Here is an 18,002-nt window from a genome sequence, read left to right as displayed (position 1 = left end):
GCACTGGCATTTGAAATATTATGAAATTTGGCCACTTATCCTCTTCCCTGCCCAGCTTTCTTCAGAAGTGATGATAAACCTGTAAGGTCTGATTGTAAGCTGATTGCCAAATAGAAAATAAAGAATTACTAAAGTCTAAGATAATGAGTCCCATGTGACATAGAATAAGAATAGCTAGAACATTAACCATGAGAACACTGTACGTTTTTAGAATATGAAGATTTTCTTGCTTTTATCAGTGAATAAAACTAGTATATAAAACTTTAATATAATACCTCTCAATCCAGTTGAATGTAATTGTTAGAAGTGTAAGATATAATAGTGTCAGGGAGATGTAGACATGGGTTCAAATGAAGTGCTTAGCACATTGCCTGGTACAGAATAAGAGCTTGTAACTAATTGCTTGTAATGGTGATGATGATGATGATGATGATGATGACAGTAATGAAAGTGAAAGTAAAGTCGCTTAGTCGTGTCCGACTCTTTGCGACCCCATGGACTGTAGCCTACCATGCTCCTCCGTCCATGGGATTTTCCAGGCAAGAGTACTGGACTGGGTTGCCATTTCCTTCTCCGGGGGATCATCCCAACCCAGGGATCAAACCCAGGTTTCCCACATTGTAGGCAGATGCTTTACCATCTGAGTCACCAGGGAACAATAGTGGTAATTAGTAATAGTTTGCTGAAGAATGTTCGTGTTCCTCTCAAAACTGGGAAGTGAAGAAATTTAGTAAAATTAACCTAGACAAAGGTATAAAGTCATGTTTTTTCTCTAAATTGCATGTATTTCTAAAAGATGGACCTTTTGTCACTAAAGGGAGAAGGATGGTTCCTTCTGTTGGTTATCATCAATCTGTTTCTTAATTTAAATCAAGTCTTTTCACAGTGTCGTCAGTTGTGTGTGCTCAGTAAGTGTTACATGTTTTGGTACTTGGGACAAGATCTGGACCTAAAGCATACCTTGAAAAAGTAGTGAATGGTTCTCTGTGTATTGAGCCAAAGAATGAATGTCAGACAACTGCAGAAAGTGGAATAGATGGTATCTGAGTTTAGTACTTTCATCTGGTGGCCAAGCCCAAAGTGTTCTTCATGGAACAGGGCTAAAAAGATTAGCCTGCCAAGAACTAGGGATAAAATTAGAAACATATCAAGCACTACCAAGCTGGACACTGCACTCCAGTACACTTCTTACCTGCATTTACTTTGCTTTTCAGGATTCCTCACACTATAGTGAAGTGGTTTTGTACCCTTTAACCTTTGAAAATGGTATGATCTGGGTGTCTCTGCCTCATTGTATAGTCTTGCCTTCTTTGTCATAGATTAATTAACCGTATAAGGATGGGTTTATTCCTGGGCGCTCTGTTCTGTTAATGTACATGTCTGTTTTTGTACCAGTACCATGTTGTTTGATGACTGTAACTTTGTAGTATAGTTTGAAATCAGGGAGCATAATACCTCTGATTTTGTTCTTCTTTCTTGAGCTTGCTTTGGCATTACGATCTTTTGTGTTTCCATACAGGTTTTAGAATTATTTGTCCAATTTGGATTCCTTTTATTTATTTTTCCTGTCTGATTGCTATGTCTAGGACTTCCAATACTATATTGAACAAAAGAACGGTTACTTTTCTAATCTCTACATGTCATATGGTTTTCAGGTTATACCCCCAGAATCTCAGCACAATGAAATTTTAGGTAGGAGTTGAAAATGATTCAACACTTTGGCAATGTACTTCTTACTGGGAATAGAACTAGATCCCCTAGAAGTACACAGAATCATAATTGATTATTTTGAACCAAAGTGTCTATATTCTGTCTATATGTCTATTTGTTACTTTGTATCCATCTTACAGAAGTACTTTGCTATACTGACTTAGAGTAAATGACTAATAGGTACATGGAAAACTATATAATGCAAATCCACAGTAGAAGTACCTGTTCTCCTCTGTGCTCATACCCCCAAAACATAGAAGTTCTCTATCCAAACAAATTTTAGTCTGATGAGATTTGTAAATGGTTGTGGTTCTCAACTTGATTATATAGACACCAACCAGAAATAATCTTGAGAGATCCTGTGTGTGCTCTGGTATCTGCTCTGCCCCAAAGTGGGCAATCATTATATACTTACCTTTTATAAATGATAGAAGTGTTCATTGGTTGTTTTTACTTTTAACAAAGACCTGAGGTTCACAAGCTTTGAGTGCATTTTGGTTTGAATAATTTGGATTTTTTTCCTTGATTTTAGTTTCTTAAATAATATATATGTACTTTTTAATCTCTAGAAATAGTTTTTCTTAGTTATCCATATTGTGTTAATCTTTGATTAGAAAATGTCCAAAATGTTCTAGGTATTAAATTACATCATGCCTTTGTGGTATATATATTTACTTTTAATTGTATGTTGTTTCTAAGTTGCTTAGCTATTTTTCTCCCTTGCTTTCTGCCTAACTTTAGAGTAACCAAATAAGGCAAATGGAAGAAGTAAAGATCTCAAAGAAGAGTAAAGTAGGAATTCTCCCATTTGTTGCTGAATTTGAAGAATTTGCTGGACTCGCAGAATCAATCTTTAAAAATGCTGAGCGTCGTGGAGATCTAGATAAAGCATATACTAAACTTATCAGAGGAGTATTTGTTAATGGTAAACTTTTGTTACATTATGAAGAAGTTTTTGGTGGTGGTTTTCCTTATTTCTGGTATTTTTGGTCGGTTTTCATTATTTCTGATTAAGTTAGAAGTTTGGGGACAGATGTGTTCATTATTTTCCATAGTCTATAGTCTTTTTTAAGTTTTCTGAAATTAAAGATTTCTTAAATTTGGGACTTCTCTGGTGGTCCAGTGGCTAAGACTCCACACTCCCAATGTGGAGAACCTGGGTTCAATCCCTGGTCAGGGAACTAGATCCTACATGAAGCAATGAAGACCTGGCACAAGTAAATAAAAAATATATATATATTAAAAATAATGATAATAATAAAGATTTCTTAAATTTGAAAAACAGTGTGTAAAACCCTTTTGTATTTACCAGGAACTACTTATATTTTAGGGTTCATATGGGCTATCAGTATGCAAAGTTGAAATTCATTTTTTAAACACAAAAATGACCTTGTGGATTACATTCACATTTTAGCAAGAGTCTTCTTGAGCTGATCAACAGTGATGTCTGTATGTGTGTGTGCTTAGTCAGTCAGTCATGTCCGACTCTTTGCAACACCATGGACTGTAGCCCACCAGGCTCCTCTGTCCATGGGATACTCCAGGCAAGAATACTGGCACGGGTTGCCATGCAATCAGCCAGGGGATCTTCCCAACCCCGGGATCAAACCTAGGCCTCCCACATTGCAGGTGGTTTCTTTACCATCTGAGCCACCAGGGAAGGTCAAGAATACTGGAGTGGGTAGCCTATGCTTTCTCCAGGGGATCTTCCCGAGCCAGTTATTGAATCTGGGTCTCCTGCATTGCAGGCCGATTCTTTACCAGCTGAGCCACCGGGGAAGCCCAAATTAATGCTAAAATAGTGTAATTCATCATCTTCCTATGTCAGATCACACAGTTAAGTTACAGAAACTGTGGATGTGTTTAATTTGAAATAAATGATCTGACTGCATCAATTCAGGAATTTTTAAAACTAAAAAAAATGACAAAAGTAGAATTATCTCAACAGTTACAGATAATACATTTTTGGTGGAAACAGGTTTAGGGGAAAGATGATAAAGTACATGATTGAATGTTTATATGGTTGATATTTCTTTTAAAATTCAAAGTAGCTTGCTTTGTCTGATTGTAAAGTAGTATATGCTCATTACATACCCCCCAAAATCAGCAAACTGACTTTAAAAATCAAGAAGAAAGTAAAGGTAATTTGTAATCTCATCATACAAAGGTAACATTTAATTTTTACCTGTGTGAACTTTTCAGTATATCTCTCTCCCTGACATATATGCACATATTGTGTGTTCTGTAATTTAAAATGTTTCTCACGCCTTACACCCTGTTTGGAACCTGCTAGACTCTGTGATTCTAGTGTCTGTCCTTGTCTCCTGATACAGATAACCGTAGTCACTTCTGATGATTACATAGAGTTCCATCTGTCACTGTTTACTTAGCAGATCTTCTGTTAACAGGCATTTGGTTTGTTTCCAGTTTTCTGTATATTTCTGTATATTGTCCAATAATTTCCCTAGGATCAATTATTAGAAATAATTACTGGGTCAGAAGTTTTGTGTCTGTTGAGTTTCTGCCAAATAACCACACAGAAAGATTATACCTGTTTGGTCCTTTGAGCGTTTGGTGAAAGTTTCTATCACATCTGCCTCGAGACCCAGTATTTCTCGGTATTATCAGTCTTGTTATCCTTTGTTAACCTAGAAGGATATAAATTAGTTTTGCTTATGGTATGTTTTACTGTGTAAGAGCTTCCAAATTATATGTTAAGTTTATTCATCTTTCTCTTTATGACTTCTAAGTTTTGGGCCATTCTTAGAAAGTTCATACTACCACAGAATTATTTCTTTAATTAGGTTTATTTTTCTTAGTACTTACAATTGCATTCATTTATTTGCCTTTGACATTTTAAGCACTTGAACAATTTAGAATTTATTTGGCTAAAAGATGTGAAATAGGAATCCAAATTTAGCCATATATATATATGACTTTTAGAATGATTTTTTATTTAGGTTTAGGTAGATCCTTCAATACAGTATGTTTTATTTGATTAAGTCCAGAAATGTGCTTACTTCTTAAAGTTATAAATGAAAAAAATCATGTAATTTTTCCATAGCTAAATGTGTTCATATTCATACCAGGTCATTGTTACATTTTTTCCATTTTTGTTTTAGTGGAGAAAGTAGCAAATGAAAGCCAGAAGACCCCCAGGGATGTCGTCATGATGGAAAACTTCCACCATATTTTTGCAACACTTTCTCGTTTGAAAATCTCATGTCTAGAAGCTGAAAAAAAAGAAGCCAAACAAAAATACACAGATCACCTTCAGTCTTATGTCATATACTCTTTAGGACAACCTCTTGAAAAACTAAATGTAAGCATATTTTCATTCAGTATATTTTTCCTGGTTTTGAACCTGTGTTTAGATGTGAGTAACACAACAGACATTTAAGTTTGCTCATTCATTGGTGCAGGAGGATAAGGAAGGATGGACTGAGATACTGAAGCTGCTCAGACACTGCTAGATGTTTAAGATAAAAAGAAAATAAAAAATTGTTTTATTCATTGCCTTTTCTTTATCCTTCCGTTCTTGACTTGTCATTCCCCAGAGCAAATCTGACCCTTAAACATGAGAAATGGTAGTTTTAGAGAACTTTGCAACATAGTAGAAGCTTCAATGGACCCTTCTAACAAATTATGTCCACAGTGTGATTAGTCATCCAGGTTTTGAAGTTAGAGTCAAATAAAAATTGTCTATCTGTTGTCAGCAATTCAAATGCAGAACCAGTGCCTTGTAAACTGAAGAACAGGCAGATATTCCTTTAGGGTAAAGGGTCTGTCTCAGACCTAAAGCCTGCATGATGCGTAACTGCAACATAAAGGAACTTCCTTTGAAATCAAATTTAGAGCAGAAACATTGATAAATCCTTTATTATTTAACATTGTTAGAGAAGCTCTAGCCAGTGCAGTAAGACCGAAACATAAAGATATATAAAAAGAGAATCATACTGGAATGGACTGCCATTTCCTTCTCCAGGGAATCTTACCAACCCAGGGGTCAGATCCGGGCCTCTTGTGTCTCCTGCTGGCAGGCGGAGTCTTTGTGACTGCGCCACCTGGGAAGCCCTCGGGATTACAATCACCTGTGTGTGACGTGTGGGGGTTATTTCATCTGGTGAAGTAAAGTAGGTTTTTTAACCTAGTCAAGATATATATATATCAAAAAGCAATTTGTTTCCTATATGTTATAATAACCAATTAAAAATCTGTGTAGAAAAATAAATAAAAAAATTAAAATCTGTGTAGAAAAAAATTTTAAACATCCAGAACAGATTTGTCTAGAAAATTATTATTAAAAATGTAATAATTTAATGAAGAATAAATAAATAATTGCTAAGAAAATTTTAGAGAATAGTAGAGAGGGGATTTGACTTGTCAGTATTAAATCATGTTGTGCTCAAGTAAAGACTTCCCAATATGCATGTTAAAAAACCAATTACACTTAAAAGGCAACCTGAGAAGAATATTTATAACAGCACAACAGTCAGTATACTTAATATAAAAGATCTTTTTAAAATCAATCAGGAAAACACTAAGATCCCAATATATAAATGGGTATGGGTTCTGAATATGCTTACTGAGCATATGAAAAGCAGATAAACTTCATTTCTAGCTGAAGAATATTGAAATAAAATGACAAATAAACCTTTCTTACCTTTTATTTTTGGCTACACCACTTGGCATGTGGGATCTTAGTTCCCCCTCCCTGTCCATCCACCAGGGAGCCAGTCCATGCCATCTGCATTGGAAGGGCAGAGTCTTAACCACTGGACTGCCAGGAAAGTCCCCCTTTTTCACTTTTCAAAATGACAAAAATTTTTTTTTAATTATGATAATGCTGATGATAGCATGATAAGATAAAATAGTGTCATATACTGCTGACAGAAATATAAAGTAATTGAACTTTTCAGGGAAGCAATTTGTGTATATGAAGAATCTTCAGAATACCTAACAATTACACTCCTCAACTGAGGAATTATAGTCCTAGAAATTTATGCTGGACAGTCATCAGTAATGTGGGTAAATACCTATGTATGAAAGTTATTTATAGCTGTATTTATAACAGATTTTGTTTTTGGTGAATAGATTTTGCCAACTTCAAGAGAAAAAGTAAAAAATATTAAATATTTAATACTGGAGGAATGAATAAACATAATATAGTCATTGGATGGAACATGATGCAACCATTAAAATTTATACTTTGGGAAAAACATAAAGTATTAAATGAAAAATATAGCATACAAAATTAATCTCATTTTCATACTCACACATCAAAAGACTAGAGGGAATTCTAGTCTTTTGGCAGTGCTTATCTTTGAGTAGTGTGATAATAGCTGATTATTATTTTATCCTTTATATTTTCACACACTGATTTTTACACAGTGGATATATACTATTTTATAATCAGATTTTTTTTTTTTTTTAATTTAAGTGGTAGTGAGAGCCGTTCTTAGCTGTTGTTTCTTTTCATTTCCTTGAAGCATTTCTTTGAAGGTGTGGAAGCTCGGGTAGCACAGGGTATAAGAGAGGAGGAAGTGAGCTATCAACTTGCGTTTAACAAGCAAGAACTCCGAAAAGTTATTAAAGAGTATCCTGGAAAAGAAGTGAAAAAAGGTCTTGATAACCTCTACAAGAAGGTTGATAAACATTTATGTGAAGAGGAGAACTTACTTCAGGTATGCTTTAGTTCTCTTAACCTACCTAGATTGCACATCCTTATATATATATATTTTCCCCTAAATATTCCTCTAAAAATGCTATACATTTTCTAATTTTAGTGCAGGAGGAAAACGCCATATAAAATGCAGATAAGATTAGTAAATTGAGAGGAAGAAAGCAATATTTATACAAGTTTATATGGCTATCTCTGTGTATTTTATATTTCTGTTGTATCATTTTGAGACATTAAGTTGTTTTGCTTTTGTTTGGGGATGGGTTTTTCATTACTTTCTGTGTTTTGTTTTAGTTTGGAGGGTAGTGAGGGGATGGAATGTGAAGTGATTCTGAGCATGGGAGCCTGGATATGGGTTCATAATCTGCCTCCAGGTAGAACTGCCTGGTTTGGAACAAGTTAGTTCACCTCTCTGAGCCTCAGTTTCCTTATTTGAAAAGCAGAAATAATACCAGTACTCTCTAGGTGGGCACTAATATTATTGCCATTGCCATTTTATACATGTGAAAATCAGAGCTTGGAGAGGTAGAGTAATGTGACCACGATCCCATAGCTAATGTATGAAAGAGTCAGGTTTAAACCTCAGTTAGAGATGAGTAAGAATTACTCTTGATTTTAGCATCATGGAAGGCTTCATGAAGGAAAGCATTGATGTTAGTCTCTGGAAGTCAGATACTAACTTAACAGATAAAATAGAAGTGGCATTCCCATTGGAAGAAATACTGTGAGCCCAAAGATGAGAAGCAAAAAGTGTAAATAAAGCTGTTTAGTAAAATAGTCTTAAGCTGACTATTAGGAATTTAAGGTTTGTGACATTTAGGATTTACAAGGAAAAATCCTCGAAGAAGGCACTCTTTGAACTGGCAGATAGAAGTGGTGTTCGTTCATAGTACCCACCCTCACCAGGTTGTCATGAGACTTAAATAGAATAATACGTACATAAAGCACTTTGCACTGTGCTGATAGGGAATAAGTCGAGTAAATGTAGCCTATTGACAGCGCTACCGTGTCAGTGTGTGTGTCAGGTTCTGCCTTGATAGTTGTCTAAGATTTATTTTCTGATGGGACTGTTCATTTGTTTACTTTTTCTTGACTGAAGTATAGTTGATTTACAGTGTTGTATTGATTTCTGCTTATATCTGTCAGCAGTTTAGTTTCCACTTCTAGATTATAGATTCCTTTGATTGCTCATGATTAGTCTGACTCATCTTGGTATCCTCCATGTCATCAAGAAGTGTTTTGCATCCTTAATTTTAGATAAATTAAACTTTCATCTGCTGTGAAGTTTCATTTAATCCTTAGTCTTATTTCATACATAGTAGTGCATAGCCACATCTGTGTTGGGTATTGGAACAGATATAATAACAGCTAAAATGTAATAAACATTACTGTGTCGAACACTGTTCTGAGCACTTTACATACATTCACTCATTTAATCTCATTTGAACCTGTGAGGAAGGTATTATCACTACCCAGTTTACAGATAAGGGCCTTGAGGCAAAGAAGAGTGGTGTAACATACTCAAGGTCACGCGAGTTACGAATCTTGCTTCAGGATGTACATTCTAACTGTTGTTGTTCAGTTGCTCAGACGTGACTCTGTGACCCTATGGACTGTAGCACATCAGGCTTCCCTGTCCTTCACTCTCTCCCAGTTCAGTTCCGTCGCTCAGTCGTGTCCGACTCTTTGCGACCCCATGGACTGCCCAGAGTTTGCTCAAATTCATGTCCATTGAGTCGATGATGTTACCTAACCATCTCATCCTCTGCCACCTTCTTCTCTTCCCACCCTCAATCTTTCCCAGCATCAGGGTCTTTTTCAGTGAGTCGGCTCTTCACATCAGGTGTCCAAAATATTGGAGCTTTAACTTCAGCATCAGTCCTTCCAGTGAATATTCAGGGTTGATTTCCTTTAGGACTGACTGGTTGGATCTCCTTGCAGTCCAAGGGACTCAAGAATCTTCTCCAGCACGTTCAAATGCATCAGTTTTTTGGCACTCAGCCCTCTTTATGGTCCAAGTCTCACATCTGTACATGACTACTGGAAAAACCATAGTTTTGACTCTACAGACCTTTGTCAGCAAAGTGAAGTTTTTGCTATTTAATATGTTGTCTAGGTTTGTCATAACTTTTCTTCCAAGGAGCAAGCATCTTTTAATTTCATGGCTGCAGTCACCATCCACAGTGATTAACTATTATGCTATCCTGCTGCTAAGTCACTTCAGTCGTGTCCGACCCTGTGCGACCCCATAGCCGGCAGCCCACCAGGCTCCCCTGTCCCTGGGATTCTCAAGGCAAGAACACTGGAGTGGGTTGCCATTTCCTTCTCCAATGTGTGAAAGTGAATTATGCTATCCTAAATGCTTATAATATGTCTTGACAGTATTTCTACATTCTTGTTATGTATTGTTTCCACTTGTAGTTTAGCGACTCTCATTTTCATTTTGTAGGTGGTGTGGCACTCCATGCAGGATGAATTCATTCGCCAGTACAAGCATTTTGAAGGTTTGATAGCTCGCTGTTATCCTGGATCTGGTGTTACAATGGAATTCACTATTCAGGACATTCTGGACTATTGCTCCAGCATTGCACAGTCCCACTAAACTTTATAAAAGAAGAAAAGATAAATGAAAAGAAACACTCTGAGTACACCAGACACTATTCAAAAATACTAAGCAACCATTTTGAGAACTCAGACTTGAAATTTTACGTATTACTTAATGTCAGATAATTGGGTAATGTGTGCATGCTCAGTTGTGTTCTGACTCTTTGCAACCCCATGGACTGTAGCCCACCAGGTTCCTCTGTCCATGGAATTTTCCATGCAAGAATACTGGAGTGGGTTGCCATTTTCTTCTCCAAAATGGATAATACCATACCACATATATTCAAGAGCAAAACTACCAACCAATGTGGCAGTTTTATTTGCCCAGTAGGTTCTGTACTAACTTGAAGCATTTATCTCATCATAAATGCCTTTATCATTTTTCTATGACTGAACAGAAAATTTTCCTTTATTGTCTTGCTTCTTGTATTTGAGAGTGGTTATCCAATATATAATTCATTGAGAGTTCTTCAGCTTTCAGTAATTCAGTATTGGTTACAAATCATGTAACTACTAAAATACTGTTATCAAATTTTTCCTTCTGAATAACTAATGTGTATATGGATAAGGCTTTTGTGAAGATCAGTTGTAAACTTGAATTTTGAGGATCATGTGATTCTGTGTAACAGTCTGAAATACATTTTCCAAAAAGTTGAAATGTGTTAATATTATTCTTAAATTTATCATGTGCTGTCGTTTTTATGAAAGCAAGTCCTTATAAAATCAATATAGAAGAATTATTACATGTCATTTATCATAAAACATAGTCAGTGGTACTCAGTGAGGACTGAATCACTGCCATAAAGAGACTCGTGTCCTTAATGCATAAACACAAAGACGCTGTCAGGACAGCGGCTTCACTTTTTTGACATTTATTTTACTTTTGGTTACGTCAGGATCCTCACTGCAGCCTATGGGCTTCTCTCTAGTTGTGGCGCTCAGGCTCAGGTCCCATGGCATATGGGATCCCAGTTCCTGGGCTAGGGATCAACCTGCATTCCCACATTGGAAGGCGGATTCTTAGCCGCTGGGCCGCTAGGAAAGTCCCTCAGTACAGTTTTAATAGCAAAAAATTGCAAATAATCCAACTTTCCATTAGTAGTAGATGGATAAATTAAGGTATATTCAGTATTTGCCAATAGAGTAGTGAGAATTAGTGAATTTTATTTACAAAAAATACTGCAGATAAATACCAGGAAAATAATGTCAGGTTTTAAAAAAAAGTCAGTCATGGAATATATATCATATGATTCTATTAATATAAAAGTTCAAAATAAACAGTATTTAGAGTTACAAGTGTGGTATAACTGAGAAATAGCAAGGAAATGATCATAAAATTCTAGAGTGATTAGGGAGCAGGAAGGGAAGATTATGGTATCTAGCAGGGGCAGGATTTTAAAGGTATGTTATTTTACTTAAAATGGGCAGTGGCTACATGGATTTCATCGTACTATGATACTTTATACCTTACACATACCTTATAAATCTTATTTTATATTAGCTCAATGTTTAATTTAAAAACAAAATCAAACTCATATGTATGTGTGTATATTCTTTATTGACATAGGAAAAAACCTTAACATTTGTAGATGATCTGGAGACAAAGAAGATCCAAGGTTGGTTGGATTGCTCGAGGTTCAAGCCAGGTATTTTCAGAGCTGATATTCAACACATCAGTGACCCCCCTCTCAAGAATGTTACAGATATAAATATATTTAAACATCTAAAGACCAAACGCTGTCTAATGTTTCTGTTAACAGACCAAGGTTAATTTTACCTGAGGTGGTATGGCTATTATTTAAAGAAAAGGCAGATAGCAAAATACTTCTTAGAAAAGAATCCAAAAAAGTAAGCACCTCACATAACAAAATTATCCAAATAACTGGATAGAAATTTTGAGAAAGTAAGATGTACGTGATTCCTATTAAAGATATACATTGGTTAATTAATATGTCTCAGTTTATATTTGTGTTAGTATCTGTTTATTCTAAGGAATTAGAAACTAACAGTTTAATACAGCTTTTCAAAATTAAATAAGATATTTTGAATGAAGAAAGAAGAGGCAGTGGATGACTCTGATCAGCTACAATTTTCTAGATCTTAGAGATATGTAATATTTTGTGCTACAGATGGAATGAGAAAAGAACAACATATGATAACTTGGAGAATATAAAGAAATGAAAAAGTGCTGAGAACGCAAAAATGGCTATGCCAGGAAGGTTAAATATACAATGGTGTCTAAGAAGTAAGATTATTAATTCTCATAACTATGTTCTGGGATCCTTTGCATCTGCAAGTCCCCAACTTTAATGTACATATGAAACAACCAGGAATCTTGTTGAAATGCAGGTTTTGTGTGATCTAAGACTCTGCATTTTTAGCAAGATCCCAGGTAATATCAATGCTACAGGCCTATAACCCACAGCTGAAATTGCAAAGTTTTACAGTGCTGTCAGTTAAATTCAGTCGCTCAGTCATGTCTGACTCTGCGACCCCATGGACTGCAGCACACCAGGCCTCCCTGTCCATTGCCAACTCCTGGAGTTTACTCAAACTCATGTCCATTGAGTTGGTGATATCATCCAACCATCTCATCCTCTGTTTCCCACTTCTCCTCCCACCCTCAGTCTTTTCCAGCATCAGAGCCGTCTCCAATGAGTCAGTTCTTTGCCAGAGTGTCCAAAGGATTGGAGTTTCAGCTTCAACATTAGTCCTCACAATGAACAGTTAGGACTGATCTACTTTAGGATGGACTGATTGGATCTCCTTGCAGTCCAAGGGATTCTCAAAAGTCTTCTCCAACACCACAGTTCAAAAGCATCAATTCTTCAGCGCTCAGCTTTCTTCACAGTCCAACTCTCACATCCATACATGACCACTGGAAATAACATAGCCTTGACTAGACAGACCTTTGTTGACAAAGTAATGTCTCTGCTTTTTAATATGCTGTCTAGATTGGTCATAACTTTCCTTCCAAGGAGCAAGCATCTTTTAATTTCATGGCTGCAGTCACCATGTGCAGTGAGTGTGGAACCAAAAAACTAAAGTCTGCCACTGTTTCCACTGTTCCCCATCTATTTGCTGTGAAGTGATGGGACTGGATGCCATGATCTTAGTTTTCTGAATGTTGAGCTTTAAGCCAACTTTTTCACTCTCCTCTTTCACTTTCATCAAGAGGCTCTTTTTTTTTTTTTTTAATGGTTATCAAAGGGGAAAGGCAAATAGTTTTTTTTTTTCCATTTATTTTTATTAGTTGGAGGCTAATTACAATATTGTAGTGGTTTTTGTCATACATTGACATGAATCAGCCATTGATTTACATGTGTTCCCCATCCTGAACCCCCCTCCCACCTCCCTCCCCATCCCATCCCTCTGGGTCTTCCCAGTGCACCAGCCCCGAGCACTTGTCTCATGCATCCAATCTGGACTGGCGATCTGTTTCACACTTGATAATATACATGTTTCAATGCTATTCTCTCAGATCATCCCACCCTCACCTTCTCCCTTAGAGTCCAAAAGTCTGTTCTATACATCTGTGTCTCTTTTTCTGTCTTGCATATAGGGTAATCGTTACCATCTTTCTAAATTCCATATATATGCATTAGTATACTGTATTGGTCTGTATCTTTCTGGCTTCACTCTGTATGATGGGCTCCAGTTTCATCCATCTCATTAGAACTGATTCAAATGTATTCTTTTTAATGACTGAGTAATATTCCATGGTGTATATGTACCACAGCTTCCTTATCCATTCATCTGCTGATGGGCATCTAGGTTGCTTCCATGTCCTGGCTATTATAAACAGTGCTGCAATGAACACTGGGGTGCACGTGTCTCTTTCAGATCTGGTTTCCTCAGTGTGTGTGCCCAGGAGTGGGATTGCTGGGTCATATGGCAGTTCTATTTCCAGTTTTTTAAGGAATCTCCACACTGTTCTCCATAGTGGCTGTACTAGTTTGCATTCCCACCAACAGTGTAAGAGGGTTCCCTTTTCTCCACACCCTCTCCAGCATTTATTGCTTGTAGACTTTTGGATAGCAGCCATCCTGACTGGCGTGTAATGGTACCTCACTGTGGTTTTGATTTGCATTTCTCTGATAATGAGTGATGCTGAGCATCTTTTCATGTGTTTGTTAGCCATCTGTATGTCTTCTTTGGAGAAATGTCTGTTTAGTTCTTTAGCCCATTTTTTGATTGGGTCATTTATTTTTCTGGAATTGAGCTTCAGGAGTTGCTTGTGTATTTTTGAGATTAATCCTTTGTCTGTTTCTTCATTTGCTATTATTTTCTCCCATTCTGAAGGCTGTCTTTTCACCTTGCTCATAGTTTCCTTTGTTGTGCAAAAGCTTTTAAGTTTCACCAGGTCCCGTTTGTTTGTTTTTGCTTTTATTTCCAATATTCTGGGAGGTGGGTCATAGAGGATCTTGCTGTGATTTATATCAGAGAGTGTTTTGCCTATGTTCTCCTCTAGGAATTTTATAGTTTCTGGTCTCACATTTAGATCTTTAATCCATTTTTAGTTTATTTTTGTGTATGGTGTTAGAAAGTGTTCTAGTTTCATTCTTTTACAAGTGGTTGACCAGTTTTCCCAGCACCACTTGTTAAAGAGGTTGTCTTTTTTCCATTGTATATTCTTGCCCTCTTTGTCGAAGATAAGGTGTCCATAGGTATGTGGATTTATCTCTGGGCTTTCTATTCTGTTCCATTGACCTATATTTCTGTCTTTGTGCCAGTACCATACTGTCTTGATGACTGTGACTTTGTAGTAGAGCCTCAAGTCAGGCAGGTTGATTCCTCCAGTTCCATTCTTCTTTCTCAAGATTGCTTTGGCTATTCGAGGTTTTTTGTATTTCCTACAAATTGTGAAATTATTTGTTCTAGTTCTGTGAAAAATACCATTGGTAGCTTGGTAGGGATTGCATTGAATCTATAGATTGCTTTCAGTAATATACTCATTTTCATAATATTGATTCTTCCAATCCCTGAACACAGTATATTTCTCCATCTGTGTCCTCTTCAATTTCTTTCATCAGTGTTTTATAGTTTTCTATGTATAGGTCTTTTATTTCTTTAGTTAGATGTACTCCTAAGTATTTTATTCTTTTTGTTGCAATGGTGAGTGGTATTATTTCCCTAATTTCTCTTTCTGTTTTCTCATTGTTAGTGTATAGGAATGCAAGGGATTTCTGTGTGTTAATTTTTATATCCTGCAACTTTACTATATTCATTGATTAGCTCTAATAACTTTCTGGTAGAGTCTTTAGGGTTTTCTATGTAGAGGATCATGTCATCTGCAAACAGTGAGAGTTTTACTTCTTCTTTTCCTTTCTGGATTCCTTTTATTTCTTTTTCTCCTCTGATTGCTGTGGCCAAAACTTCCAAAACTATGTTGAATAGTAGTGGTGAGAGTGGGCACCCTTGTCGTGTTCCTGACTTTAGGGGAAGTGCTTTCAATTTTTCACCATTGAAGGTAATGTTTGCTGTGGGTTTGTCATATATAGCTTTTATTATGTTGAGGCATGTTCCTTCTATTCCTGCTTTCTGGAGAGTTTTTATCATAAATGGATATTAAATTTTGTCAAAGGCTTTCTCTGCATCTATTGAGATAATCATATGGTTCTTATCTTTCAATTTGTTAATGTATTGTATTACATTGATTGATTTGCAGATATTAAAGAATCCTTGCATTCCTGGGATAAAGCCCACTTGGTCATGATGTATGATCTTTTTAATATGCTGTTGGATTCTGTTTGCTAGAATTTTGTTAAGGATTTTTGCATCTATGTTCATCAGTGATATTGGCCTGTAGTTTTCTTTTTTTGTGGCATCTTTGTCTGGTTTTGGAATTAGGGTGATGGTGGCCTCATAGAATGAGTTTGGAAGTTTACCTTCTTCTGCAATTTTCTGGAAGAGTTTGAGTAAGATAGGTGTTAGTTCTTCTCTAGATTTTTGGTAGAATTCAGCTGTGAAGCCATCTGGTCCTGGGCTTTTGTTTGCTGGGAGATTTCTGATTACAGTTTCGATTTCTGTGCTTGTGATGGGTCTGTTAAGATTTTCTGTTTCTTCTTGGTTCAGTTTTGGAAAGTTATACTCCTCTAAGAATTTGTCCATTTCTTCGAAGTTGTCCATTTTATTGGCATATAGCTGCTGGTAGTAGTCTCTTATGATCCTTTGTATTTCAGTGTTGTCTGTTGTGATCTCTCCATTTTCATTTCTAATTTTGTTGATTTGATTCTTCTTCCTTTGTTTCTTGATGAATTTGGCTAACGGTTTGTCAATTTGGTTTACCTTTTTAAAAAACAAGCTTTTAGCTTTGTTGATTTTTGCTATGGTCTCTTTTGTTTCTTTTGCATTTATTTCTGCCCAAATTTTTAAGATTTCTTTCTTTCTACTAACCCTGGGTTTCTTCATTTCTCCCTTCTCTTGTTGCTTTAGGTGTAGAGTTAGTTTATTTATTTGATTTTTTTCTTGTTTCTTGAGGTAAGCTTGTGTTGCTATGAACCTTCCCCTTAGCACTGCTTTTACAGTGTCCCATAAGTTTTGGGTTGTTGTGTTTTCATTTTCATTCGTTTCTATATCAAGAGGCTCTTTAGTCCCTCCCTGCTTTCTGCCACAAGGGTGGTGTCATTGCATATATCTGAGGTTGCTGATATTTCTCCCAGCAATCTTCATTACAGCTTGTGCTTCATCCAGCCCAGCATTTCTCATGATGTACTCTGCATATAAGTTAAATAAGCAGCGTGACAATACACAGCCTTGACATACTCCTTTTCCTACTTGGAACCAGTCTGTTGTTCCATGTTCAGTTCTAACTGTTGCTTCCTGATCTGCATACAGATTTCTCAAGAGGCAGTTCAGGTGTCTGGTATTCCCATCTCTTTCAGAATTTTCCACAGTTTATTGTTATCCACACAGTCAAAGACTTTGGCATAGTCGATTACAATGGTGTAGGCTACATCATTCATACCTTGAACAAATTAATATAATTTGGGGGTTTTGTTGTTGTTTTGTCTTTTGGAAGACAGCTCACATGTGTGCTTGTGGCTTTAAGAGTTCTCAACTTTTAATATTTAGCAGCACCATGATATGGTATGCTGGTATGCATAGGTGCTGAGTTGTGTCCATCTCTTTGCAACCCCATGGGCTGCAGCCTACCAGGCTTCTCTGTCCAAGGGATTTTCCAGGCAAGAATACTGGAGTGGGTTGCCATTGCCTTCTCCGAGTACTAAGTGCATTTAGGAGTAATTCATTCCTTCTCCAGTGCGTGAAAGTGAAAAGTGAAAGTGAAGTTGCTCAGTCGTGTCCGACTCAGCGACCCCATCGACTGCAGCCTACCAGTCTCCTCCATCCATGGGATTTTCCAGGCAAGTGTACTGGAGTGGGGTGCCATTGCCTTCTCCGAGTACTAAGTGCATTTAGGAGTAATTCATCTTTTGAAAAGAGGAAGACAAAAGACAGTGGGGCGGATGAAAAGGGGGAATGAATATATGAAAAAAAAGGGAAATCAGGTGATAAGAAACAATGGAGAATATAGCAAGCAAAACAAACAGTCTATGAGCACATGTCTTGCCCAAAATATCTTGAGAAAGCAGCTTCTCTGAGATAGCATCTCAATCAATTTCACTGGCAAGATAGTGAGTCTTTCAAGAAGTTCCAGCATAGTCAGCTGGAGGAGAAGGTAGTGGAAAAGAAATTAAGAAATTGAAGGAATGTGCTTTAATCTGAATTTAAATTTGTCTCCATCTCACTTTAAACAGTTAGCCTTTCTGGATCTCCTTTCATTTCAATTATGTTGCCCTGTAACTCTCTCATAAGAGCCTATTCTTTTCCTTCATGGCACTTAACTATAATATGAAATATGTTTGTCTTTCTACTTCTTTAGTATATCTCCCCTATATTTAAGCCTGCAGCCTTTATGACTAGGATTATTTTGTGTAACAATATCTGTCTAGAACATGTACATACTTAAATATTGAGTTTAAACAGTAGAAAGTGAACAGGCAGCCTT

General features: G+C 36.6%; 1 protein-coding gene and 1 non-coding gene across 3 annotated transcripts in view; both read left to right on the top strand.

The window, feature by feature from the left end:
• EXOC1 (exocyst complex component 1) overlaps nucleotides 1-11,943 on the top strand; it is a 53,214-nt gene extending 41,271 nt beyond the window's left edge. For both annotated transcript variants that reach the window (XM_065914684.1, XM_065914683.1), the window contains 4 exons: nucleotides 2,452-2,635; nucleotides 4,833-5,032; nucleotides 7,200-7,394; nucleotides 9,840-11,943. In XM_065914684.1, the coding sequence (XP_065770756.1) occupies nucleotides 2,452-2,635; nucleotides 4,833-5,032; nucleotides 7,200-7,394; nucleotides 9,840-9,992 (732 nt within the window). In that variant the 3' untranslated portion in view covers nucleotides 9,993-11,943. The remainder of the gene's footprint in view (nucleotides 1-2,451; nucleotides 2,636-4,832; nucleotides 5,033-7,199; nucleotides 7,395-9,839) is intronic.
• On the top strand, nucleotides 2,819-2,891 carry TRNAG-CCC (transfer RNA glycine (anticodon CCC)). Its single transcript has one exon. It is a non-coding gene; the product is annotated as a tRNA-Gly (tRNA).
• Nucleotides 11,944-18,002: the final 6,059 nt, after the last annotated feature.

Source organism: Muntiacus reevesi, chromosome 22, assembly GCF_963930625.1.
Source record: "Muntiacus reevesi chromosome 22, mMunRee1.1, whole genome shotgun sequence".
Taxonomy (NCBI): Eukaryota; Metazoa; Chordata; class Mammalia; order Artiodactyla; family Cervidae; genus Muntiacus; species Muntiacus reevesi.
The sequence above is the reverse complement of the archived record's forward strand: the minus strand, read 5'-3'. Positions and strand labels throughout refer to the sequence as shown.